The sequence below is a fragment of the Nelumbo nucifera genome, chromosome 7, assembly GCF_055504915.1.
Source record: "Nelumbo nucifera cultivar China Antique chromosome 7, China Antique-T2T, whole genome shotgun sequence".
Lineage (NCBI taxonomy): Eukaryota > Viridiplantae > Streptophyta > Magnoliopsida > Proteales > Nelumbonaceae > Nelumbo > Nelumbo nucifera.
In genome coordinates, this window is record NC_142655.1 from 58,950,438 (window position 1) to 58,978,373 (window position 27,936).

Here is a 27,936-nt window from a genome sequence, read left to right on the forward strand (position 1 = left end):
CTATCATATGCATCTTTCTTTTTTTCCCATATCTCAGAGGGTCATTTCTGTAGTCATGCATGCAAACCTCTCCTTGATAAACATAAAACGCTTTGGAGGTGGGGGTTGATCATTCTAGACATTCCTCTAAGTCTGGTCCATTGTTTTCTCCTTTGAGCTTCATGGTTTCAGGTTGGATGCTCTGAACCTTGGAGGAGTTTTAGTCTCGGTAAAATGGCATTAGAGCCCAGTTTCAGATAGGATTTTTTGGATCAGTCAACTGGAGTTTATGGAATTTTTGTTGGGTGTGTTGGAGTGAGAGAGCCAAAGGGGCATCACCCTTTGTTGCAGTATCGGCAAGATTTGGTGGAATTTCCCCATTTTGGTAGGTGGCAATACGGAATTTTCCAAGAATCTTTTTTCCCTAATATCTCCAATATGGTGCCAATATTTTGTTGATATTTCAGATTTCATTGATAGACTATAGGGTTGATTATCTCAGCCTATGCCTGCATTGACCTGGCCTGGAAATTTTTGGGCCCATGCAGCCATATTTCTCAGGCCTGGCTCGGCCCAGACCCAGCTCAGGCTTGGCCCATGATCATCCCTAATAGAGTATATATTTAAGGTTTAAAGTTTTAGAATATTATTAGAAGCTTTTTGATATTTCATTAAAACCATTATAACTTTTTAAAAAATCTTTTCCTAGAAGAACAGATATAGGTTTGGTGATTGGATGATTGGCTTACTATTTTGATGAAATTCAATTAAAAGTTCACTATAATTCAAAAGAAAAAGAAGGCACATGACTGAAAAAGAGACTTCTCAAACTAATCAAAGTGTACTTCTGGTCACCTTTCTTGTACTCTATTTTTTCTTTTAATAAATTTTATTTTACTATAAAAAAACTAATCAAAGTGTATACTAACTAAAAGACAAAAGTAAATAACAAATGTAATGAAGAGAAGATGGCTAAAAGACCAAAAGGGAGACAGAGAGAGATACCTATTAAATCTTTTCCTTTATTTGATTTGTAAGAGGTTGGGCCTTGGCGCGGGTTAGGTTGCTCCATTGCGACCTTGGTGACAAGGGTTCAAATCTTGGAAACAGCCTCTCTGTATGTGCAGGGGTAAGGCTGTGATATCTGTCCTTCCCCAGACCCCACATTGGCGGGAGCCTCATGCACTGGGCTGCCGTTATTTTATTCATAAGTTGCTTGCTATGGTTTTTTGAGCCTTAAATGTGCAATTATACTTTTCTAATGATTCCTTGAAGGAAGGTTTATTAACTAATTCCATGTTTTTAGAAAAATTTCCTGACTTTTTACAATTTCCAAATATCATAAATTTATTCTTTTGGAGGATCAGGGCCTAGTCAAATATATTTTACAGGGAAATCTACATTTTGTGATTGGGGTGGGGTGGGGGGGGGGGAGAGTAGAGATAAAGAAGATGCATAACAAAAACAACTATGTGAATCAGCAGGGAAATTTCACCTTTTCCTTTCTTTTTTCTTCTCTCTTCTTGTTTTTCCTGTTTATTTTCTGAGTAGGTTTAAACAATTATCATTATGCATTGGAATGCTGATTCCTTTCTCCCCATTTATTATTTTACCTGGCTCTTTTTTTTTTTGCTTTTTTTTATGCCATATGTCTTAGTTTAGTTTTATGACAACAACCAGGTGCACTAACTGCTCAAGAGTCACTCGTTTTCCACGGTATAATGATCCACTGAAGGTACTTTGTTTTTGTTTTCTGGTGGACGCAATGAAGTTATTTATGTCTACTTTTTTTGGTAGAGAAGCTTTATTTCATGATCCACATCATTTCTGTCCTATTATACAGCTTGTAGAAACAAGGAGAGGACGATGTGGAGAGTGGGCTAATTGCTTTACACTCTATTGTCGAGCTTTTGGTTATGAGGCTCGTCTGGTAGGTCAATTTATTCTTTTACCTTTACTTTATAAAGCCTTAGCTTATTCTTTTATTATTACCTCCCTTATCTAAGCTCAGAACTCTTTTACTCTGTGTGTGTGTGTGTTTCTGTGTATTTTAAGTGGCTTATTAAAATGTAGTGGGTTTTATGCACCTTGTCTTATAAACAAGCAACAAATACTTAATAGACTGAGCTAAATTCAGCAATAATCCGGAAATGAACTAACAAAAAATATGGACGGAGAAGAGGAAAGAAGAAATTAGTTGGGTGAAAACACCTAATTGCTGTGCTCTTCCACTGTCTTATATAGTCACTGCTGAAATAAAAAAGAGAATTACAAGTATAGCCATGATAGAACAGCTGAAATAAGAAAAAGAAATAAAGGCCCAAAACCTAAAAATGTTGAGCAATCAATAAAGAAGAAACAAATAACCCAAATACCTAACTCAATTACAAGCATATCTTGTCAACACTCCCCCTCAAACTAAGCATAGATGTTAACTATAACCAGCTTGCTTACATATTGAGCTTAAGGAACTTTTCCCATCTAACTTCACATGGTCTAATTTCCAAGAACATCACATTTTATCCAAGTTAGACAGTTTTTTATTCTCAGCTGATTGGAGGATCATTGGTCTGAGTTATTTGTAAATCTTTGCCTAGTCCAATCTTAAACCACTGCTATCATGTCAGATGACCGAAGTATTTTTTGTGGACCCTTTCTGTATTGACTTGAGAATATGTGGGTAGCTCATATCATTTCTCTTGGCAGTGTGAACAGATGGTGGAGGGGAGGTGGAAGGGATATAAATTTCATAAAAACATTCCAAGCTAAAAGTAAGATTAAGGAATGGAATAAAGAAGTGTTTAGGAGAGTGGAGGAAAGAAAAGTAGAGATTATTGTGCAAAGGAACTTGACAAGAAGAAGGTCTCAAAGCAAGCATCAGCTAAAGAGAGTAGTTTGAGATGGAGGTTGAAAGATTTTTTGAGAAAAGGTAAAGATGAATTTGACCTTATTTTGAAAAGGGGGGAAATGAGTTGGAGGCAAATGTTGAGATGTAAATGGCTTAAACAAGGGGATGACAATTCAAGAATATAAAAAAAATGGCAATTCAAAATTCTTTCACATTCTGGAAAATGGGAAGAAAAAGAAGAATCTGATATCTAACTTCGTGTTTAATGATGATGTGATTGAACAAGAAAAGGAGATTAACAGGATTTTTGTGGACCACTTAAGTTGATTTACAATATTCAACCCCCACCCCGCCCCAAATACCTAATGGAGACACTAGATTGGCCTTGTCTATTGAGTGTCAAAGCTGTATTCTTGTAGAAACCATTCTAGTTGGATAAAATTAAATTTGTATTCCCCATGGGTAGATGGATGGTTATTCTATGACTTTCTTTTAAGAGTGCTGGGACATAATAAAGGAGGAACTTTTGGAGGCCTTTGAGGAGTCCTATCAAAGAGGGAAGATAAATCTAGGGAATGCTACTTTATAGCTCTTATACCAAACACAATAGATTCATCGCATCCAAGAGACCTTAGGCCCATAAGCTTGGTGGGAACTAGGAAGTCTTTATAAAATAATTGCAGAGGTTCTCTCTTTGAGGATTGAGGCACTCCCAAATCTGATTTCAGAAAACCAAAGGGCTTTCATTCATGGAAGGCAGATCATATGTTAAATTCTAATTGCTTAGAAGTGAGTTTGGAGATAGATGGTGATTGTGGATCAGAGGATTCATTCAATTGTATCCAGTGATTCCTTGCCTAGGCCCAGGCATAGCCCCTTTGAACATGTGCGTGCCTAGTGCTCCTGGTGCACTTTGCGCTTGGCTAAGGTGCACACCTTTGTTAATTCTTGTGCCTTTTTTTTTTGAAGCACTTTGCAATTGAGGTCCTGGAAGGCTGCAGATCACTCTTCACAGGAACATTGTCTTTCCACACTGACTTAAATGGGAATGTCATTTATTTGGGGGATCTTAGGTCACTTGCAAAGGATCTAACTGAAAACTCACCATTTCTATTTCACTTCTAGGTCCATTGATCATCTTGGTTACCTCTAACAGCCTGGTTTCTTAGCATCTGTAGTAGGCCCATAACGCTAACCATTTCCCAGTCATGAAAATTCCTTCAAAATTGGGGAGACCAGACCACATTTCCTCCCAAGATTTGATAAAATTTATCCACTTTGGCATCTCTGTTTTTATTTTTTGATTGATACCTGTAAAAGTCATTAATATTAGAAATGAAGCTCAAGAGTACAAGAAAGATACAGAAGCAGAGAGAGATAAACTCTCTTATCTCTCCCCAAAACAACTTTTCTTCTTTTTGCAACCATGCCCAAAACAACTGATCTCTACCCGCCCCTTGTTTAGCAAGAGCATCAGAAAAGGAATTTGCACTCCTTTTGACCCATCAAACTCTCACTTCCATATTTTGTGTGAATCATTTGAATTTCTTCCTTCCACTGTCATAACTCTCAAATTTGCCTCTTCACTTTGTAGCCATCCCACAACCAATTTGGAATCCCCTTAAATAACTAAATTTCCAATGTTCAGAGATCTTGCCTTCTTTACTCCATCAATTAAAGCCAAAGTTTCATCTCTTAGGGAATCTCCTACTCCAATTGGGCAGAATAAAATGTCAGCATTTTGCTCTCTTCATCCCTAAATACTTCTATTCCTGACATGCCTGGCTTACCCAAACTGCTTCCATCAAAGTTGAGTTTAAATCCCCTATCTGGTGGAGACCAAGTAGGAATACTGAAATTCTTAACTGGGGCAGAATTTGCCACTTCCTTCTAGTTTGAAATGATGTCATTCACTGAGACAGTAGAAAAGGAGTACAAAGTTTGTAGTCAATGGGCCACTCTGTTACTTTGTAGTTTGTAGGCAAAATGGCATTTAGTGTGTATATTAACCATTAATTTCCATCAAATAAGCAATGGGAGAAGGAAAAATATGACATAGAAGTGTCCCTGAAGTACCATGGAGTGTCAGTGTCCAATGTGGGATGTGTATCCAACATGGATACTTCATATGTTTTGGAGTATCCATGTAGCACCACTTCTAGCACATATCCCTCATGTGTTTTGGGCGTTTTACAGTAATACAGAACCTCCTTCCTCTCCTCACCTCCACAATCTAGTGGTGGTGCCAGTAACATCATAGAAACATGGGCTGCATAATCAGGAGATGTAGTGCTGCTAGTAAACCCTTGGGCTTCATGGAAACATGGGCGGAATATTCAGGAGATGGTGTCTATAACGTTATACTTTTGCTCTCGTCATCATTTACAATCAAATAGGCCTGCAAAAGGATGATGCCATCACTAGTGAGAATGTACTGTCTGGTGATGTCCTCTTCTTGATTCAGCTCATCTAGAAATTCAAACACCCAGTTACATTATACTAGGGCTGAGTTTGGAAGGAGTACAAATGCAAATATGTAGAGTGCAGAACTTTATATTTTGTATTATTTTGTATGTATTTATGCTGTACATATTTGCATTTGTACTGCTTCCAAACTGAGCCTAACTTCCTATAAGTCATTTCATCTCTGAGGCTTTCTCGTTATACAGTCTCCAGGTGCTCTACTTCTTGTCAAACAGACTTCAGTGTGGAGAAATACAATGCCTGTGATTTCTCTCCTTCCTTCAGATTATTGATCTCGCTCAGCTGATATGCTTTAGCCACATTTAATGCCCAAGAATAGGTCTCAGCCACACGATTCCAGATTTCTTTTGATGTTTTAGCCCACAAATAATTCCAACTGATTTGCAGCAAAAACTAATTTCAAGTGATGTGTGGTTATGTTGAACTCACCAGCCACAACATCACCATATAGTTCTCTTGGACCCATTTGGTGTGTGAAGTGGAACAGTGGGGACCAGCTCTGCAGATTTTTCAATGATGTACCCTAGCTTCCCACAACCCAAATATAGATTTTGGCATACTATACCTACTCCAAATAGTCGGTGCTGCCCAACTTTATAGAGGTAATGAATACACTAGGGATCTCCCGAAGACTTTTTGTAATGAAATTATGATCCATGGGTATGTTGGAATCTTCGCTAGAAGCCTCCATCAATCACAAGTGCTTCCAATAAATATAAATTAACTGTGAAAAGGATCTAGGATGAATCAAATACTAGAACATAAACAAGCTTACAAGCCTCACAAACTTATGTATGATAGAATCAACCCTGATGCCAAAATGGAAGAGGACACCAGGATGCTTGCTCCAGGACACTCTACTCACTCTACAACTGCAACTGTCCTCTACAAGAATATGTTAAGAGTTAGATTCCCAAGCACCACAATCAAAATGTCTTCCAGGCCTTCAGCTGAACCTTCCAATTTAATTTTTCTGTGATTTTTAGGGAGGATATCTGAGACTGCTTCTCAGGCAGCAGAAATAAGTCAAACAATCTCCAAAAAACCTCTAAAAAAGAGACATTTACTGGACTAAAAACCAGAATGCTCCATATGTCCCATTTTTCTAGTTAACCAGGTGGTTAACCCATTTTTCACAGTCTGGCCGTCTGGTCTGGGCCGAGTGTTACAACATTGGATCCAAGTACTCCATGAGTTTCACACTGAGAACACTAACAAGTAATCATATGCCAACTTGTCTAATAAACCAGCAAAAAATACTTAACAAAAAAAATTCAGCAATAAACATGAAATAAAAGAACACAAAATACGGAAGAAGAGAAGAGAGGAGGGGAGAGAGGAAAATAGTTGGGTGAAAATACCCAATTGTGGGAGCCTATATGCTGTCCCACTGTCTTATGCAGTAACTGCTGAAATAAAAGAGTGAATTACAAGTATACCCATGATAGAGAGGCAGCAATAAAAGCAAGAAATCAAGTCCAAAGCCCAATAATACCAAGGGGTCAATAAAGAAGAAACAAGTAATCCAAACACAGCTCAATTACAAGTCCATCTTGTCAGGTGTAACAATGCATTAGACAAAGCCAGAAAAGAGTCCACATGACTAGGGTGTTCATTATCTGTTTCTTAACTCATTCCCATCTGTACCTTCCTCTTCCTATGTGGTCCTCTATCAATTTCAAGTGTGAAAGTCAAGCAAAGATGATTGTACTACTGTTTAGTGTGACAAGTGACAAAATTAGCAGGTAGATGAACCAGTAAATACCATTATCTCCTGATGTACCTGCTCTCTACTACCATGTAGTAAAAGATTCAAAACATAGGAAAAAAAAGAAGAAACAGTAGGATAATGGAAAGGAGAGCAAGGAATTCGGGAAAAAAACTAAAGAATTGTATACCTTTACCCTTGGTAAACTATTTAGAAATGGGCTAAGATGGTATAATACTCAGTTACTATTAACTGAGATAGTCAATCATACAGATAATAGCACTCTGTTTGGTGTGACAACATCAGCAGATTGTAGATTGTTCGGTAAATAAAATTTGAATCTTCTCCCTTGATGTAACAGCTCTAGTACCAATTACCAAGTAGTGAAAGTATAGAAAAGAAAGGAAGAAGAGTAGAATAGTGGGAAAGAAATAAATAAGGAGGAAAAACTACAAAATTATATGCCTTTGACTCTTAATAAGTTCTTCCATTGCCAAACATGTAATATGCCAAAAAACTTGGAAGTATACATTAATAATATAGACTGGATAGGGTAGACCAAAATGGATTAACCAGCCTTTTCACCATCAAAAGTTTAAATATCGTTATATGTAAATGTGATATCAAATGCTACTTGTTCTTCATTTCCAGATCTTAGATTTCACTGACCATGTTTGGACGGAGTGCTTCTCACATCTTCTGGGAAGGTAAATGTTATTCACCAAACTGCTATTGTTTTTTATGTTCATGATTTTTCTAATTTATTTTGAGTGTGATGAATGCAACCAAACTTGTCACTTTATGATAGTAGTTTCCATAGTCATTTTCTAACATGTATATACAGATGGATGCATCTTGATCCTTGTGACGGAGTCTATGACAATCCATTGTTATATGAAAAGGGGTACTCTCTTTTCCACACATCTAATTATTATGGCCTTATTTATGCCTTCAATTGTATCTATGCCCTAGAATGTTTCTTTGATTTTTTATTTTAGTTTATTTCTTTTAATTTATTTCTTTTAATTGTTGTATTTAATATTCTTCTAAAGCTGGAAAAAGAACCTCAGCTATGCAATTGCTATTGCTAAAGATGGAGTTCACGACATCACTAAACGCTACACAAGGAAGTGGCATGAGGTAGTTGCATATTAGTTCTTGTACTAAAAAATCTACTTTTTTCTGAAGTCCAGTTTTTAGAAAGCCAATTCACAGTATTCTTTCCACATTTATCTTTAGCTAATTTATGCACCAAGTGTATATTTCATCTTCCAGGTTCTATCAAGGCGGAACATTGCCACAGAGCCTGTTGTCTCTGCTGTTCTCTCTGATATAACTAAAGAATGTCGAAAAGGTCTTAGCTCTCAGGAACTTGTTATACTTGAAGATCGTGACAGAAAAGAAGCAAATGCACTTGAAAGAGGCCTCCATTCACAAGATGATACTTCAATCTCATTACCAGGAAGACAGAGTGGGGCCAAGGAATGGCGCATAGCAAGATCAGAGATAGGCTCAGACTCTTTGAGTAGTTCTTTGTGCCCTGTCCGTATTTGTTTTGATGGGCATGTTTCAAGCATTTACACTGCTTTTTATTCTCTCCTGTTACAGTTAGTTGACAATGGTCTTCCTACATCTGAAATTGTTGAAATCCTTAAGATGGTTAAAAGGGTATTATTGAATCTTAAGAATACATCCTTTCGATCAAGGAGAGCTTCAATTGATTTAGATTCCAATGTCTCACAAATTATGCCCTCTATGGATGGATTACTTACTGCACTTTCCCTGAAGAGTGAACTAGAAAAAGATGGGAAGTTAACTATTAGTTTGGCTGGTGATCCTGTCAAAACCTCTATAGCTTTGCCAGTGGCATTGGATACTATTGATGATATTGTTGATGATCTTAAAAGTAATCACAACATTGATAAAAATTCTTTACCTATTTGGAAGCTAAACAGAATATCTTCTGGTTCCGTCCTAGCAAGTGGTGAAGAGCTTCCTTTGGAAATAGTAAGCATCTAGCTGATGGTTCTAATTAGTTCATTTAATTAAATGTGCTATTCTAATATTCCCAACAAATTTCAGGTTACCTCAGCGTTCGATGGTATTCGTATGTCTAAATGGGGAGAGCCAAATGGTGCAAAAGGTACTATTACCTTATCATAAAAACACAGAAGATGATTCTTTTCAGTCCTAGAACTATCCAGCAAAATAGAAGGAATAGAACCAAATACTGAAAGAATAAGAAGTGGTGCATTTCTTGATGAGATCTGTCATAAATGGTGGTTCTTTCTTGCAGTAGTTATTAGTTATTGATCAATATACTGCCTTATCATTGATAAAGGGTTTAATTTGTCATGTCTTGTTCAATTTGCAAAGAAAGAGTTGATGCATGATTGGTGTAGGATAGGTGGGTGGTCTCACAACTTTCGTATCTGGTGCTGGGCCTTTAGAATGAAGAAAGAATATTTGAGTGATTAAGGATGAAGAATATAGGCAGAAAAGTATGTGGACAGCTTTCTGTCCACCAAATAATGAGCAAGATATATAATATATATATATGTATATATATATTTAAAAGGTAAAAGTAAAATTAATTGAAAGGAAAAAGGAATAGAGTACAAGCAACAACAGGGTGTTAAGGTAACACCCCAACAACAGAACAACATAGCAGATATACAATTACAAAACAAAAACAATACAAGGCCCCAGCAAGCTTAATCTTCAACTTTAAAAGCTTTGTCTTACCCATTTCCATCCTCATTCTACACCTCTCCACCTTCCCCGACAACTGTCTTCTCTCTTGCTTCTTTCAAAGTCTTCAAAAGCCCTTTTAGCAAACTCCTCTCCACCTTCCCTGACAACTTTAAAAGAGATTTAAAAAAAGAACTCTTACTATTATTGCAAACAACAAGGAGATAACTCATTTTTTGCAATTACAATGACTCTATTCATAGACTTGAGTCACATAGGATAAGAATTTGAATCTCCCTTATGGACTTCAATCTAGACTAAAAGCTGATGCAAAACATCTAATTGCTTTCAAGCTAAGACTAATCCATAGGGACACTCAAACTAACTAAATACTATAAATAGCAATATTGATTGTTCCACTAAGAATAGTAAACTTATATAAGACTAAAACTTGATCCTATTCCTAAGACATCAACAAACTAGGAAATATATTTAAAAACCCAAAAAAATATCAACATCCCTGTCACCCCAAAATTCTGAACTTGGTGTAGGAATAAGACAACTGGTTTATTTCTCCATGCATTCTATCCTTGCTTCCATAGCTGCACCATGATTCAAGCTTAAATCTATGATCTCTTGCTTTAATGCCTTGCAATCAACATTTTGTCCAGACCATGTGCCCACCATTGTGATCATCTAAATAAGTCCTGTTTCACCATTCTAATCTATTTAGGACTGTTCTAATAGCTATACTGGAGATATAAAATTTCATTGCAAGAGAAAATGTATTGGGCTTGAATTTATTAACACTTGATCTCCTTGCGATGGTAATAACTATGAAAGTTTTTGAGCAAAAAACAATAGTTCAAAAAATGACATGTTCCTAACATTTCATTTTCATTTTCATGGTTAGCAAACAAAAAAGTACTAGAATATATCTTGATGTATTCTCCAATGATTTGAAACCTTCAATATTATTTTTAACGAATTTTACTTAGTTATTTATGTCAAGTTTTGATTTTTAATTTACATGTACATAGATGTCATCCAAATAATTTGTTCCAGCATGATGCACTTCTCTTTAAGCTCATTCTCATTTCTAGTTTACCATTGTTAAGGGGCATGAGACTAGGGTATTTAAATCTTTTCATTTGCTATTATGTTATTGGAATATTTTTATGTTCTGTTCCGCTTTTTTTTTTGGTTGATTGGCAAAGAAAATGTTAGCAGATGATGTAATTAAAATTTAGTACCAACTGGTTGGATTATTCCAACAACCCAAGACTACAATATAAATCACACTTTTGCCCAAAGCAAGTGTTGTCTATTAACCCCCATTTTTGCTAGTGAATCTGCCATCCCATTTTCAATTCTTCTAATCCAGATAAAGGTGATATTCAACTCCCTTGATAACCATCTGATAAAGTTCAGATCTGTATTAGTTTTAGTTCCAGAATAACAAAGAAAAGAGAGAAGAGAAAAAGAATAGGAGGAGAAGAGAAAAGAATAGAAGAAAGATTGGTTCAAACTAGTGAAGATTTTTCTCTCTAGTTGACCAGATTGTTATTTATAGGTTTCTAGTTAAAACATAAAGACTGTTGTGTCCCTACATAAGTATGGGAGACATCACTTAAATCGGACATTACATCACACTCTCAACATAAAACAAAAAGACCAAACTACCCCTCTACAATCGAGTCTAACACTCCCCCTCATGCTGGTGAGTAATTGTCATATAGTCCCAACTTGTTACATATGTAATTTACTCTTCCCCGACTCAACCCTTTGGTGAACAAGTCTGCCCATTGGCTTCCTGTGTTTACATATGTAGTACTTATCACTCCACTAAGCACCTTCTCTCTCACAAAGGGACAATCAACTTCTATATGTTTTGTTCTCTTATGAAAAACTAAATTGGAAGAAATGTGGACTGCAGCTTGGTTCTCACAATATAGCTTTATAGGGGTATCGATCGAGTACCCCATCTCCTGTAAGAGGTTTCTCAACCACACTAGTTCACATGTTATATGTGCCACGGCTATATATTCAACTACTACACTGCTTCTTGCTACTACTGTAGTGGACCTCCTGTCAGATATAGAACCGGTCTAATCAGCATCAGTGCATCCCTCTATCTCAAGGCTTCCTCCACTCTTGTATAACAAGGCACGACATGGAGCTCCCTTCAAGTACTATACAATCCTTAGAACTGCATCCCAATGCGGAACCCAAGGATTTTGCATAAACTGACTCATCACACTAACTGCAAATGAGATATCTAGTCGATTAATGGTTAGGTAGTTCAACCTACCCACCAACCTCTTATACCTTCCAGGGTCTTCAAACTCCTCGCTTGCACCACTACTCAACTTGACATTTGGTTCCATGGGTGTTCTAACTGGTTTGGCACCCAATAATCCTGTCTCCTCTAACAGATCAAGAACATACTTCCTTTGACACAAATTAATACCATATTTGGACCTTGCTACCTCTATCACCAAGAAATATTTTAATTTACCAAGGTCCTTTGTTTGGAAGTGATCATGTAAAAAGGTTTTCAACCTATCAATCCCCAACTTATTACTACTAGTAATAAAAATTTCATCTACATATACCACCAATAAAATCTTTCCTGTACCTGAATCATAGCTGAATACTGAATGATCAACTTGACACTGTTTCATGCCAACTTTTTTTCCCACTTCACTGAATCTACCAAACCATGCACGAGGAGACTGTTTTAAGTCCATAAATGGCTTTCTTAAGTCTACACACCTTACCATCCTCCTCCCGAGAAACAAACTCTGGTGGTTGCTCCATATAGACCTCCTCAAGAAGATCACCATGTAAAAAAGCATTCTTGATGTCAAGTTGAAACAAAGGCCAATCATACATAGCAGCTAGAAAGTTCAAAACACGAATTGGGTCAATCTTAGCAACAAGGGAGGTCTCTGTGTAGTCAATGCCATACAAATGTGAATAACCTTTGGTAGCCAACCGAGCTTTCAATGGCTCGACACTACCATCTGGTAAATACTTGGTAGTGTATACCCACTTACACCCTACAACATGCTTACTAGGAGGGAGAGTGGTGAGATCCCACATATGATTATGAGCCAGAGTTGAGAGTTATTCTTCCATTGCTTGGCGCCATCCTGGAGAGGTAAGGGCTTCTTAGACATCCTTAGGAACAAAAACAAAGGATAGAAGAGAAACAAACTGTCGATGGGATACAGAAAGATGAGATACAAAAACATAATTCGAGATAGGATGAAAAGTGCAATTGTGTTTACCTTTCCGCAAGGCAATAGGAAGATCGAGGCCAAGAGTAGGGGTGATGTTGGTGCGAGAACAACTGTTGAATTTTCCAATGGTGAAGAAACTAAAGGAGGAGTCGATGCATGTCAATGTGTATACACTTACCAAAAGGGTGGTCGTTCAATAGGAAGTTGCACCAGAGGCGAAGACTTGGTCACAACTGGAACAAGAGTAATGGGGTCTTCAATCGGAACTAGAAGTGGAGGTAGAGTAGGAGAGACATCCGACCTAGAGAAAAACAGAACAGACTCAAAGAACATAACACCATGACACACCAAAGAACGTTAGAACTGGGGTTATAACACTTATACTCTTTCTACGTCCTACAATGGCCAAGGAAGACACACTTAGTAGACCGTGCATCTAGTTTGTCCATTCTAGGTCCAAGATTATGGACAAAGCACACACCCAAAAACCCTGAGAGTAAGAGGAAAAGGAGATAAGGTAGGACACAAAATAGAGAAGGGAGAATGACCTTCAAGAATAGACATGGGCATTCGATTATTAAGGAAGTAAGATGTAAGCACATCACTCCAAAAACGTTTAGGTACACTCATATGGTGCAAAAGGGACTGGGTAACCTCTAAAAGATGGCGGTTCTTTCTCTCGACCACCCCATTTTGTTGAGGGGTGTAAGTACACGAGGTTTAATGAATAATGCCATGTTCCAAATATTCCTGAAACGGGGTATAAAAATATTCGTGGCCATTATCAGATTAATGTGTATACCAAACTAAGTGCAGATTTTTGGCATGAAACTTTTTTGGAAAATAGAAAACAACTCACTCCTTTCTTTCATAAGGTAAAGCCATGTCATCCTTAAATAGTCATCGACAAAAATTACAAAGTACTTGTAACAGTAGAAATCTGCTGAATTAAAAAATATGAAAGAAAGTAGTTTCTTGAAGAGAGAAGGAGAAGAAGAGAAGAAGAGAAGTTGAAAGAAAAGAGAGCAATAATCTGGCTGCCCCCTTCACTTATTATTTATACTAAAATAATATAACAGTACAAAGACAACTATGCCTTTATAGGGCGACAAAACATAAAACAGCATATATAACATTCAAAAAACATAATAAAATTTGGACTCACATAACTACTATGGTCCCCACCTCCTTTATAATAACTAACATAAAACATCTACTCAGAAAAACATCATAAAACTAATTAATCTTCAACACTCCCCCTCAAGTTGGGAGTAAATGTTACGCATTCCCAACTTGCGTAGATCATGTTCAAACTTGTTCCTTGCCACCCCTTTAGTGAAAACATCAGCCAGCTGCAACTCTGAAGAGACATAAGGCAAACAAACTTCTCTGGTTGTTACCCTTTCTCTTATAAAGTGTCTATCAACTTCAATGTGTTTTGTCCTATCGTGCTGAATTGGATTGTGGGCAATATTGATTGCAGCCTGATTGTCACAGTATAACATCATAGGTTCCTTTGCTTTCACCCCAATCTCACTCAAAAGATATCTAACCCAAAGAAGTTCTGAGACACCATGAGCCATGGATCTATACTTAGCCTCTGCACTTGACCTTGCCACAACTGCTTGCTTCTTACTCTTCCAGGAGATCAAGTTTCCACCTACAAAGGTACACACTCCTGATGTAGACCTCTTGTCATCTAAGCATCTTGCCCAATCTGCATCTGTATAGGATTCTAGCTTCAGATTCTCATGATTTGAGAAAAGAATGCCTCTGCCAGGGTGCTTTTTCAGATATGCAAGTATTCTCTCAATATCTTCCCAGTGCTGGACCCGAGGTGCATGCATGTACTGACTCACAACACTGACAGCATAAGAAATATCTGGTCGTGTCATACACAAATACAACAGTCGGCCCACCATTCTTTGATATCTCCCCACATCCTTTACCAATTCACCATCCACACCATTAATTCTGTGATTTGAATCAATAGGAGTGTCTGCTGGTTTGTCCCCCAGTTTCCCAGTCTCTCATAGTAGATCAAGTACATACTTTCTCTGTGAAATGAAGATCCCATGCTTGGATCTTGCAACTTCAATCCCTAAGAAGTATTTGAGCTCACCAAGATCTTTGATCTCAACTTCTTGCTGCAATGATTTTTTGAGATCATCAATCTCCTCCAAATCATTTCCTGTCACCACTATATCATCCACATACACAATCGGAATTGACACCAAAGCATCTCTCCTCTTCACAAAGAGGGTGTGATCAGACTGTGTTTGTGTGTATCCAAAACGGATGAGTGCCCCTCTGAACCTGTCAAACCAAGCCCTAGGTGACTGTTTCAATCCATACAGAGATTTTCTGAGTCTGCACACCTTTCCTTTACCAACATTTTCATAAAAGTCTGTTGGAATGTCCATATATACCTCCTATAAGTCACCATTGAGGAAAGCATTTTTGACATCAAGCTGGAACAAGGGCCATGAATAGGTGGCTGCTAGAGATAAAAGAATACGAACTGAACTCATCTTAGCTACTGGTGCAAAGGTTTCCAGATAATCAACACCATAGGTCTGAGTATACCCTTTTGCTACCAACCTTGCTTTGTACCTCTCTATCTTGCCATCGGCCTTATACTTCACTGTGAATACCCATCGACATCCGACTATCTCCTTGTCTGGGGGGAGATAAACTATTTCCCAAGTTTGGTTTTTGACCAAAGCATCCATCTCATCTTGCATGGTTGTTTTCCACTCAGGTTTGGAGAGAGCCTCAGTAACATTCCTGGGTATAGACACAGAATCCAGGGAAGAAAGAAAAGCACGGTAGGAGGGTGATAAGGCACTATAGGAAAGATGGTGTGAAATGCAGTGGACTGTACACTTTCTCTTCCCCTTATGAAGTGCAATGGGAAGATCAAGGTCAGTGGGATCAGTTGCAACAATGGTGTTAGGGACAAAAACATTATCATCAGAAAACATAACAGGCTCAAGAGGAATACCTGGAACTGTATCTGTTGAATCTGGAGTTTCAGAAGGACTGACAGAGAGTGGTGTGGGTCGAGGATGTGTGGAGTCAACCATCATCTGCTAGCGCTGATATTGCTGTGAGGCTGCCCGTAGTGGCTCAGGTAATGAAACTGGAGGTGCAGGTGGTGGCTGAACTGATGTGTAGGTGGTGGCTGATGTAAATGCTGGCTGAACTGATGGAGACACCACAAAAACAGGAAGAGGAACTGATTGTGAGTTCTCCTCCCCAAAACTCTCCCCATGAGGAGAACCACTCTAGAAGAAGAATGTGGATTCAAAAAAGGTAACTTCCATAGTGACAAATTTGCTCATCGACACTGGGTCATAACAGCAATACCCCTTTTGGTTCTGAGCATACCCAAGAAAAACACATTTCATGGCCTTAGGATTCAATTTCTTGCGATGAGGGCCAAGAATGTGAACAAAAGAAACACAACCAAAAACCCTCAGAGGTATATGAAATATCTCTCTATCTGGAAAAAGGAGGCTAAATGGCACCTTAAACCCCAAAGTCCGTGAAGGAACACGGTTAATCACATGTACGGCTGTAAGAACTGCATCTCCCCAGAACTGCACAACTGAAGCACACACCATAAGACTCCTTGCCACCTCCACAATGTGTCTGTTTTTCCTCTTAGCAACTCCATTCTGTTGCGGTGTATATGCACAACTGCTCTGATGAACTATACCATGTTCTAAGAGATACGTGGTTAGGTCCTTCTCAAAGTACTCCCTGGCATTATCTGATCTAAAAACCTTAGTTCTCACTCCAAATTGTGTGAGAACCATCTGGTGGAATTGTCGTACTAAGTTAGGAACCTCATCACGTGATCTCATCAAATATATCCAAGAATATCGTGTATAATCATCCACAAACAAGAGAAAGTAACGGAATCCTCCCATGGAAGGGATTTGATATGACCCCCATACATCAGTGTGAACAATATTAAAAGCAGAAGTACTTCTTTTATTATTTGGTTTAAAAGACTGTCTACAATGCTTTCCTAACTGACAACTCTCACAGTCCAAAGTAGATAATTGAACAGACTCAAACAATTTTGGGAAAAAACATTTCAAAGAACTAAAAGAAAGTTGTCCCAAGTGATTGTGCCAAAGCATAATCTGGTTTACTGACTCTGACCCACTACTACTGCTGCTGCTAACATGATGGCCCTGATGTCTCGGAATCTCATCCAGAAGGTAGACTCCATTCACTTCACGATCACTCCCAATCATCTTCTTTGACTCCAGATCCTACAAAACACAATTACCAGGAAGAAAGGTCACAAAACAATTCAAATTTTTTGTCAAAGAACTAACAGATAGTAGGTTGGTATGAAGTCCAGGGACATGTAAAACAGAGGACAGAGTTATATCATTGGTTAGTCTAAATGTCCCCTTCCCAGCAATGGGCATATGTGAGCCATTTGCTGTAGAGACTCTATATCTACCAGAGCACAACTGATAGGAACTAAAAATGGTAAGGGCATTAGTCATATGCTCAGATGCTCCTGAGTCTATAATCCAGGGAGGTCCCTCCTTACCTAAAGTGAATGCAAGATTAGTAGTTGCATATGAACTACCTGTATGTGCAAAGGAAATGCTGTAGTTGGCTCCTGCATTCTGCTGTCCATCTGGAAGGCTAGAGCTGGGTGAATTTTTCTTACTCATAAGCTGTCTAAACCTCTCTAATTCTGTTCTCACTGCTGCTACTACAATGGATTCCTAATCAATTTGGGAGAGAGGGGTCGAAGAGTCTCCTGTAGTGGCTACATTTGCATTTCCCTTCTTGTTTCTTATCCGAGCAGGCATAAGATTTGGATGAAGCTTCCAACAAGTGTCCCTGGTATGCTTAGGCTTCTTGCAATAATCACACACCAAGTCCTTCTTATCTTCCCTTCTAGTCTCACTACTCCCCCTATCTCCATTCGGCTTAGGTTTTGTTGTACCGACCATAGTTGACTGGTCAATCCCAGGCTATCTCAACATTACATTCCTCCCACTCTCCTCTCCAGAGACAAAAGCATAGGCCTGAGAGAGTCACACCCTCCCTAGAAAGAATCTGCTGCTTAGCAATATCAAATTTAGGGTTCAGCCCTACCAAGAACTCAAAAACCCTATTCCTCTTCACCAGTTTGTGATAAGTTGCTGCATCATTTACACATTCCCTTACCACAATTTCTAAGTGATCTATTTCCTGCCATAGGGTTTTCAGCTTGGAGAAATACACAGCAAGAGGTTTTTCTCCCTGTTTCATACTTATCATCACCTGATTTCTTAACTGATAGGCTCTGGCTTCATTTTGCTTATGAGAGTAGGTTTCAGTCACTCCATCTCAAATATCCTTAGAAGTATTAGCCCATAGTAAATTTTTTGCAATATGAGGTAACATAGAATTACACAGCCGAGATATTACCATGTAATTCTCTTGCACCCATCGGGAAGAGTCTGTAGCAGGTTTCTTCTCCTCCCCAGTGAGATACCCTAATTTTCCACGGGCACCAATAGCCATCTTAGCTGATTGTGTCCACTCCAAATAATTTGTACCATCAAGTTTTATTGTAGTAATGATCCCAGACCCAAAAATATCACTACTACCTCCAACACCCAGTCCCACAATACCAGTAGATTTCATCTCGGTATTCCAACTCTCCATTTTACTTCAAATAGTTCAACAATAAGAAAAAAATAGATTGGAGACCTTCAAAAAATAATTTAATACCACACACACAGAAACCAACCCTTCCGGAAGAAGAAAATTCTAGCTGGAGAGAAATCTCTCTCCTCCCCACGCCTCCTAACGGAGAGAAAAGTGAATCGATCACTCCGGGAGGCCTAGAAAATTTCAGAAACCAAACCGCCCTCTTTAGAAAATCAAAAGAAAATTAACAATACCTGGGCACCCAAGATCAGATAAAAAACAAACAGTCCAACTTTTTTGGGACTCTTCCCCGTACTCTAGTTCTTCCTGATTTTGATGCCGAACAGTGGATTACCTTTTTGATGTCTAGATCCCACCAAAAGCTCCAAGAACTGGGCAATCTATAGCAGATTGATCAGCCCTTTACTACTTCATGCAGTTGGCTGATCTAGGGCTGCATGAGAATGCTTCAAGAAACCCTAGCCGATGCTCTGATACCAAGTAGAAATCTGCTGAATTAAAAAATATGAAAGAAAGTAGTTTCTTGAAGAGAGAAGGAAGAGAGAAGGAGAAGAAGAGAAGAATAGAAGTTGAAAGAAAAGAGAGCAATAATCTGGCCGCCCCCTTCACTTATTATTTATACTAAAATTATAGAATAGTACAAAGACAACTATGCCCTTATAGGGCGGCAAAACTTAAAACAGCATATATAACACTTAAAAAACATAATAAAATTTGGACTCACATAACTACTATGGTCCCCACCTCCTTTCTAAGAACTAACATAAAACATCTACTCAGAAAAACATCATAAAACTAATTAATCTTCAACAGTAACCATTGTATTGCAGTATTTTATTTGGACCCCAAATGTTCCAATAGACCAAAGAAAAAGGACTCGGCATACGACTATCAACCTTAGGATTAAAGGGAATAAGATGGTGTTTCCCATATTGACACAACTCACAATCCAAAGTAGAAAGATGACTCAATGACGGGACAAGTAACTTAAGTGCCTTGAGAGACGGATGACCAAGCCTACAGTGCCACCATAGAGGAGAAAGAGATGACTGAAGAGCTATTGACAAATAGCTCTCAAGGTAATAGAGTCCACTAGTTTCATGCCCTCCACCAATCTTCATCACTGTCTTGAGATCCTAAAAAACACATGAAGAAGGATAAAAGGTGATAGAGCAATTAAGAGATTTGCTCAATTTACTAACAGACATAAGGTTAAAAGGGAATTTTGATGTAGAAGATGGTTTTTTTTATGAGTGTGTGTGATGTAGAAGACTGAGAGAGTAAAGAAAACACACCTAGAGTCTCAGTCATATGATCGGAAGCTCCAGAGTCAATAATCCAATAGGAGGGTTTGGATGCCAGACAAGCCATACTTGAGTGGACAAAAGTAGTTGTATTTTGTTGAGAAGTAGTTTGGAGGAAACGCTCATACTCATCACGTGGAACACTCATCATCTCGTACCACCACCACTGGCCACCACATGATTTGCCTAGGTTAAAGGTGGTCCATGTAGATCATAACAAAAGTTGATAGTGTGTCCCTCCATTCCACAGTATGTACATTTCTTCCGACCACTACTACGTCCTCTACCACGAGCTCCCCTTGAATCTTGACCTTTAATACGCCCACCACCACAGTTATACATGGATCACTACCACCACCACGACCTGGCTAAACTCCCCAAGCTCCTCCTCTACCTTCATGACCTCCCCCTCTGGTCACTGCAAAAGCAGGCCTATCAGATATGGTAGAGTTCAACAGAAATCCTTTGGAGACAAGCAAACACCTCTTCAAGAGAGGGAAGGGCAGACTCACTTAGTAAAAATCTGGTTACATCAAGCTGCTCTCTCTATTGTTGCTGAATTTTGACATCAAATGTAGGGGATGATACACATTCAACTCATTCCGAAGATTCCTCATACTAGCATAATACTCCTCAAGACTTTGATTTCCCTGCTACTGCTGCAGATTAAAATACTCTTGGTAAAGCTGGTATACTCTAGTAGTATTGTCTTGTCTTGAGTAAAGCTTTTATGCATGGTCCCAAATCTCCTTGTCTATATCTAAAAACATAAGGTTCACACGAACCTTGGATTACATGCTATTCCATAACCATGTCATAATCTGTGCATCTTCTTGTTCCAACTCATTGTACCCCTGAGAAAGAACTAAGGGTTTTTCTTCTTTCTCATGCTTCACCTTCTTCTTAGCTCCTAAAAATACTTTGACAGATTTAACCCAAGGAACATAATTCTCACCATTCAGTTTAATAGAGGTTATCTGCACATTCAGGTAATCAGGGGGGTCATAACACTATACTTATGTTCACTGCTGTCCCATGGCTGCCATAAAAAAAGTAATAATAACTTTCACTCACTAGTATGTCACACCACCTCACTAACGAGTCACCACAATGCACACTAAAAGCTGATTGTTACTGAAACATCTACTGTCACAGGTTTCAGCAATAGTAATCACTACTGTTCTTCACTTCCAACACTACAAAACCACCCAAATACACCTCACATACATAGCACTACTTCTGCAACACATCGATACCTGTTTCTCACTGTAATACCCATGCAGCCCCTATTTGAACCACACAAATCAGACTTGCACTTAACAGTCCACTACACTACTGAAAACAGCCCTCTTCAATCCATTGATTAGAGGGTTTTCTACCAACCACCTGAAATGACCACTACACCACCAACTAGAGGCATGAAAACCTCTAGAGGAAGAAAATGATCACTCCTTTTCAGTCCTTGTGCTAATCTCCAAGTGATCAATGAAAAATCTGCAAAAACCTAGGATAAAGGGCACTGAAACAAGAAAAAAATCTGAGTAGATCTGAACTGATTATAATGGCTCTGATACCATGATAGTATTCAGATCTGTATTAGTTTTAGTTCCAGAATAAAAGAGAAAAGAGAGAAGAGAAGAAAAGAGAATATGAAAGACTGGTTCAAACTAGAAAAGATTTTTCTCTCTAGTCGACCAGATTGTTATTTATAGGTTTCTAATTAAAACGTAAAGCCTGTTGTACGACTAGATTGTTATTTATAGGTTTCTAATTAAAATGTAAAGCCTGTTGTACCCCAACTTAAGTATGGGACACATCACTTAATCAGACTGTAGAGAACATTGATGTGGGCCCCACAGCTGTGGTACCACTCTGTCCGTAGGGTAGAATGTATCTAGTCACAGCTGTGGTTATTTTGTTGTTCTGTTATTTCTAGTTTCAGTTTTATATTGGTTGTTATTTGTTAGCAGTTATGATGTAAACACCAAGGGCAAATATGTCCTTTCATGTAACTAGCATAACCTATATATATTAATTTAAAGTGGCGGCGGCAGAATATTGACATTTTGTTCTTCTCCTCAAAATCTGTGTTCTATTGCTCTTCCATCACTCTTTTTTCTACATCCTCACTCTCTTCTCATCGAACCTAAAATCTCTTAGTGATCAAGACTGAATAGCAGTCTTGAAAACCTACATGGTATCAGAGCCAAGTTAGGGTTTTTCATGTGAGTCTAATACCAGCCGACCACATGAGAATCTCCTAGGACTGAAAGATGAAAAGGAGGGGTTCGCAGACTGATTCTTGGAGATCGCCAGAGGTACTAGCAGCTGTTGGAAATTTGCTAGGGTTGCAGAGTGTTGGTGGTTAGGAAGGATCAGAAAAGACTAGGGTTCAGGTAACCCTAGAAGGCAGCGAACTATTTTTCCTTGTAAGTTGTTACTTTTTAAAAGTTCTTTTAGAGAAGATAGGTTGGACCTATCTGGAGGGGAAGGCTGAACCATTCTAGCTCTTTCTCTCTTCGATTTCCTAGGGTTTTACATCAAACCCTGGACCGAACTGTGTTTCTCTCTACTCTAGGGTTTGAAAGTGATCTATGGCAAGCCCTAGTGGTTGACTGAACTCTGTGATCTACTTAGAGCTACTCTTAAGTTGATTGGTAGGTCCGATCAGATTCTAGGGTTTCTTATTAACCCTACTGCAAGCTCATCTATACAGTTTGGACTGTGCGACTGAATTGCTTCCTTTCAGGACTGATTAAAACCCTACTGAAAGCTCATCTATATAGTTTGGACTGTGTGACTGAATTGCTTCCTTTCAGGACTGATTAAAACCCTAACTTTCCCTAGCATATCAGTTTTGTTTTAAAGCTGTTCTCAAAGTTCTAAGGGGGTTAGAGATCTACGGACAGCTACTGCTGTGTTGGCTAGTTGGTTTCAGATCGGAATTACTTCGGTTTTGTGCACATACACTAAGAATACAGATCAGGCCTATATTGTTTTGATTGTGATTGGTGATTCAAGTACTGTTTTGAGACTTGACAGAAATGGAGTCTAAAATTCAGGCAGAAGGCAGTCTTGGGAACATCAGTTATGGTGGTATTTCTGAGATGGGTGGTCAGATTACGACCGTAAAGTTTGATGGATTAAACTATTTGGAATGGGCCCAATCAGTCATGATGGCTATTGGTGGAAGAGGTAAATTAGGGTACCTCCTGGGAGATATGAAAGAACCTTCCAAGGGAGACCCGACATATACCAAGTGGATGCAAGAAAACTACTTGGTTATGACATGGCTGTGTAATTCTATGCAGCCTCATATTAGCCAGAATTATTTGTGGGCAAAGACAGCTAAGGAGATATGGGATGTTATGAAAGAAACTTACTCCCAACCCCTTAATGTTGCCAGAGCATATGAATTGAAATGTGAAGTGAACACCCTTAAACAAGGAGAGAAACCGGTATCGGTCTACTTCTCTACCTTGAAGTCCCTGTGGCATGAGATTGATCACTTAGAGACTCTTGAGTGGGAGAGTCCCAAAGATGCTTAGACCCATAGAAAGCACATCGAGACAAACAGAGTGTTTGAGTTCCTGGCGGGATTGAACTCAGAATATGATATTGTGAGGCAGAAAATTTTGACTAGAGACAGTGTGACTCTCTCTCAGGCTTACTCATTTGTACACAGTGAAGAAACCAGAAGGAAGGTTATGATGCAACCCATATCAGCCTTTGTAGCGGCTACACCCAAATCAGGGGGTGATTCAGAGAAGGACAGGAGGAAGGAAGACAAGAAGGATGTAGTATGTGAACATTGTAAGAAACCCAAACATACAAAAGAGACATGTTGGAAACTGCATCCTCACTTGGTTCCTGCGAAGTTAAGAAACAAGAAGGGCACTGCTCATGTAGCCATGAACACTGATTCAACATCCTCATCTGGCACAAAAGGAACATCTTTGGAGACCTTAGCTGCAGTTCGGGCTGCCCTAATACAGCTAGAAAAGGAGGTTGGAAATTCAGCTCAGCCGCCATAGCCTCCATCAGCCCCTGTCACATCTGCTTTCGCCCATTCAGGTACTCGAGCTTCAGCCTATCATGCCTCAGCTCCAGGTACTACTGAACCTTGTTGGGTAATAGACTCAGGTGCATCTGATCACATGACTAGCTTGCCTTCACTGTTTACTACTTACCATTTGTCTTCTGGTAGGGATAAGGTATCTATTGCTGATGGCTCCCTAGTTCCTATTTCTGGGAAGGGTGACATCAAGCTTTCAGATACTATCTCCTTATCATCTATTTTGCATGTGCCTAAGCTTGATACTAACCTTCTTTCAGTCAGTAGTATTACCAAGCATATGAACTGCTCAGTAATCTTCTTCCCTGACCGATGTGTTTTTCAGGACTTGGAGACGCAGAAGGTGATTGGGACTGGCCGTGAGACGAATGGGATCTATCTGCTCGGGGAGCGGTTCCGTCAGGGAGAGTCAGTAGAGAAGTTGTCTTTTGTTTCTAAGAGTGTGAATCCGGTTATGCTTTGGCATAACCGATTAGGTCATTTGTCTTTTCGATCTTTACAGAGTCTGTTTCCTACTTTATTTGAGTCTATTGATTTGTCTCAGCTACAGTGTGAAAGTTGTGAGTTTGCTAAGCATTGTAGAAAGCCTTATTTATTGAGTAATAAAAGGAGTGATAATTCTTTTGATATTGTGCATACTGACGTTTGGGGGCCTTATCATATCCCTTCCATGGGTGGGTACAGATATTTTTTGTTATTTGTTGATGACCATACCCGCTTTTCTTGGGTTTATCTCATGCATTCACGAGATGAGGTACCTTCCCTGACCCAAAATTTTCACCAAATGATCCTAACCCAGTTTGATGCCAAGATCAAAGTTCTTCGATCTGATAACGCAGAGGAATACTTTGCTAAATCATTGACATCTTATCTTCTTCATCATGGGGTTATCCACTAGAGCTCTTGCCCTTATACACCTCAGCAGAATGGAGTTGCCAAGAGGAAGAATAGGCACATTTTGGAAGTGGCTAGAAGCCTCATGTTTACTTCCAATGTCCCTATTCGCTTCTGGGGGGATGCTATCCTCACGGCGGTATACCTTATTAATCGGGTCCCTTCCAGGGTCCTTGATATGTGATCTCCTTTTTCGCTTCTACACCCATGTGAGGACTTGTTTTCTATTCCCCTTAAGACATTCGGTTGCACTTGCTTTGTTCAACTTCTCGGACCCCATCCCTCCAAGTTCGAACCCAAAGCCTCCAAATGCATCTTCCTTGGTTATGCACAAACTCAAAAGGGTTATTGTTGTTATGATCCTGTCTCCGGGAGGAAGTTTGTCTCCATGGATGTCACTTTCGTTGAGGGGACACCCTATTATCCTCGGGTTGCCCCTCAGGGGGAGAGTAGTGAGAGTGGGGGTTTGAGTTCTTGTCTTCAGGGGGAGAGTAGTGAGAGTGGGGTAGTTCCTTTACCTATTCCATTAGGTGATGAGAACTGCAATGGTGAGGGTGGTCAGAGGGATCAGGAGTTGAGGGTTTATCACAGGCGGTGCAGGCAGGTTGATCCTAATCATCAGCAGTCCAGACCAGCTCCAATCTCATCTGCAGCTCCAGGTCCAGATACTTCAATCCCAGAGCCCACAGAGACTTCCCCAACAGATGATCTTGACCTTCCAATTGCAGTCCGTAAAGGGAAACGACATTGTACCACATCCACAACCCACTGTATTTCCCATTTTTTATCCTATGATTGCCTATCTCCTACCTACAGGTCCTATAGCTCCATTTCCAATGTCCCTATTCCAAGAACAGTGCAAGAAGCCCTATCCGTCCCTGAATGGAAAGATGCAATGCAAGTTGAGATGGATGCTCTGTTGAAGAACAACACCTGGGAGGTAGTTGATTTGCCAAAAGGAAAGAAACCAGTTGGATGTAGATGGGTATTTACGGTGAAGCATAATGCAGATGGATCTATTGAGAGGTATAAAGCTCGGTTAGTTGCAAGAGGGTTTACACAGACTTATGGCATAGATTACTTGGAGACATTTGCACCGGTAGCCAAGATGACTACTATTCAAGTTCTATTGTCCCTTGCAGCAAGTCACACTTGGCCTTTATACCAAATGGATGTGAAAAATGCCTTTCTGAATGGAGATCTATAGGAAGAAGTTTACATGCGTTTGCCTCCTGGCTTCTATGATGCAGAAGTTGGTAAGAAGTTCTACCGGCTCAACAAGGCTTTGTATGGTTTGAAATAGTCACCTAGGGCTTGGTTCGATAGATTCAGACTAGCACTTGTGAAGTTTGGATATGTACAGGCCCAGTTAGATCATACCCTATTCATCAAGAGGGTGGAGTCCTCTTTGACACTGTTGGCAGTATATGTTGATGATATTGTGGTCACAGGGAATGATAGCCATGAGATTGAGTCTCTTAAATAGCTTCTTCACCAAGAATTTGAGGTGAAGGACCTTGGTGTATTCCGGTATTTTTTGGGTATTGAGGTTGCTAGATCCAAACAGGGGATCTTTATATCTCAGAGGAAATATGTCCTAGACCTGTTGGCAGAAACTGGAAAGTTAGGTGTCAAGCCTGCAGATACACCAATTGAACAAAATCACAGGATTAGTGTCGAGAGTGGGGAGCTTCTTGAAGACAAAGTTATGTTCCAGCAACTGGTAGGAAAGCTCCTATTATCTCTGCCTCACTCGGCTAGATATTACTTATGCTGTTAGTGTTGTCAGCCAGTACATGCATTCTCCTAGAACCACACATCTTCTTGCGGCAGAAAGGATCTTAGCCTACTTGAAGAGATGCCCAGGTAGGGGTATACTTTTCAAGAACAACAATCACATGAAGGTGGAGGTTTATACTGATGCAGATTGGGCTGGGAGTGTTGATGACAGAAGGTCTACCTCGGGATATTGTGCCCTTGTGGGAGGAAACCTTGTCTCCTGGAGAAGTAAGAAACAAAGTGTGGTCTCCCGGTCAAGTGCTGAAGCAGAATATAGGCCCATGGCCAATGGAGTGGCTGAAATTCTATGGCTAAGATCTCTACTTGAGGAGTTGGGTATTGAATATGAGAAGCCCCTGATGCTGTACTGTGATAATCAAGCCGCCATTAATATAGCACATAATCCAGTACAGCATGACAGAACCAAACACATTGAAGTTGACTGCCATTTTGTGTGAGAGAGGGTCTCATCTCAAGAAGTATGCCTCCCTTACATCACATCCAGTATGCAACTAGCCGACATTCTTACTAAAGCCATATCAAGAAAGAAGCTAGAGGCGGATCTATCCAAGTTGGGAATGATGAAAATATACTCCCAACTTGAGGGGGAGTGTAGAGAACATTGATGTGGGCCCCACAGCTGTGGTACCACTCTGTCCGTAGGGTAGAATGTATCTAGTCACAGCTGTGGTTATTTTGTTGTTCTGTTATTTCTAGTTTCAGTTTTATATTGGTTGTTATTTGTTAGCAGTTATGATGTAAACACCAAGGGCAGATATGTCCTTTCATGTAACTAGCATAACCTATATATATTAACTTAAAGTGGTGGCGGCAGAATATTGACATTCTGTTCTTCTCCTCAAAATCTATGTTCTATTGCTCTTCCATCACTCTTTCTTCTACATCTTCTTCACTTTCTCTTCTCATCGAACCTAAAATCTCTTAGTGATCAAGACTGAATAGCAGTCTTGAAAACCTACACAGACATTACATCATATTCTTAACATAAAACAAAAAGACCAAACTACCCTTCTACAGCTGACTCTAACAGCATCCTATCTCCCTGAAGGCATGCCTGTAGACCCTAGGAGCTGGATTGCTAGCTACACCGTGTCCAAGATATGACCAGTTTCAAAACCCCTTCTACTTTCAAATGTTGGAATTCAAATTACTTTGCTAATCTTAGTCCTTGTAGCAATGCCAAAAGTTCAGCTCTCAATGAGTCTCCAACTCCA

General features: G+C 39.4%; 1 protein-coding gene across 2 annotated transcripts in view; it reads left to right on the forward strand.

The window, feature by feature from the left end:
- PNG1 (peptide-N-glycanase 1) overlaps window positions 1-27,936 on the forward strand; it is a 61,456-nt gene that overhangs the window by 17,985 nt on the left and 15,535 nt on the right. For both annotated transcript variants that reach the window (XM_019198189.2, XM_010262472.3), the window contains exons 8-14: window positions 1,660-1,714; window positions 1,823-1,909; window positions 7,671-7,726; window positions 7,864-7,923; window positions 8,072-8,159; window positions 8,295-9,026; window positions 9,102-9,162. In XM_019198189.2, coding sequence (XP_019053734.1) covers window positions 1,660-1,714; window positions 1,823-1,909; window positions 7,671-7,726; window positions 7,864-7,923; window positions 8,072-8,159; window positions 8,295-9,026; window positions 9,102-9,162 — 1,139 coding nt within the window. The remainder of the gene's footprint in view (window positions 1-1,659; window positions 1,715-1,822; window positions 1,910-7,670; window positions 7,727-7,863; window positions 7,924-8,071; window positions 8,160-8,294; window positions 9,027-9,101; window positions 9,163-27,936) is intronic.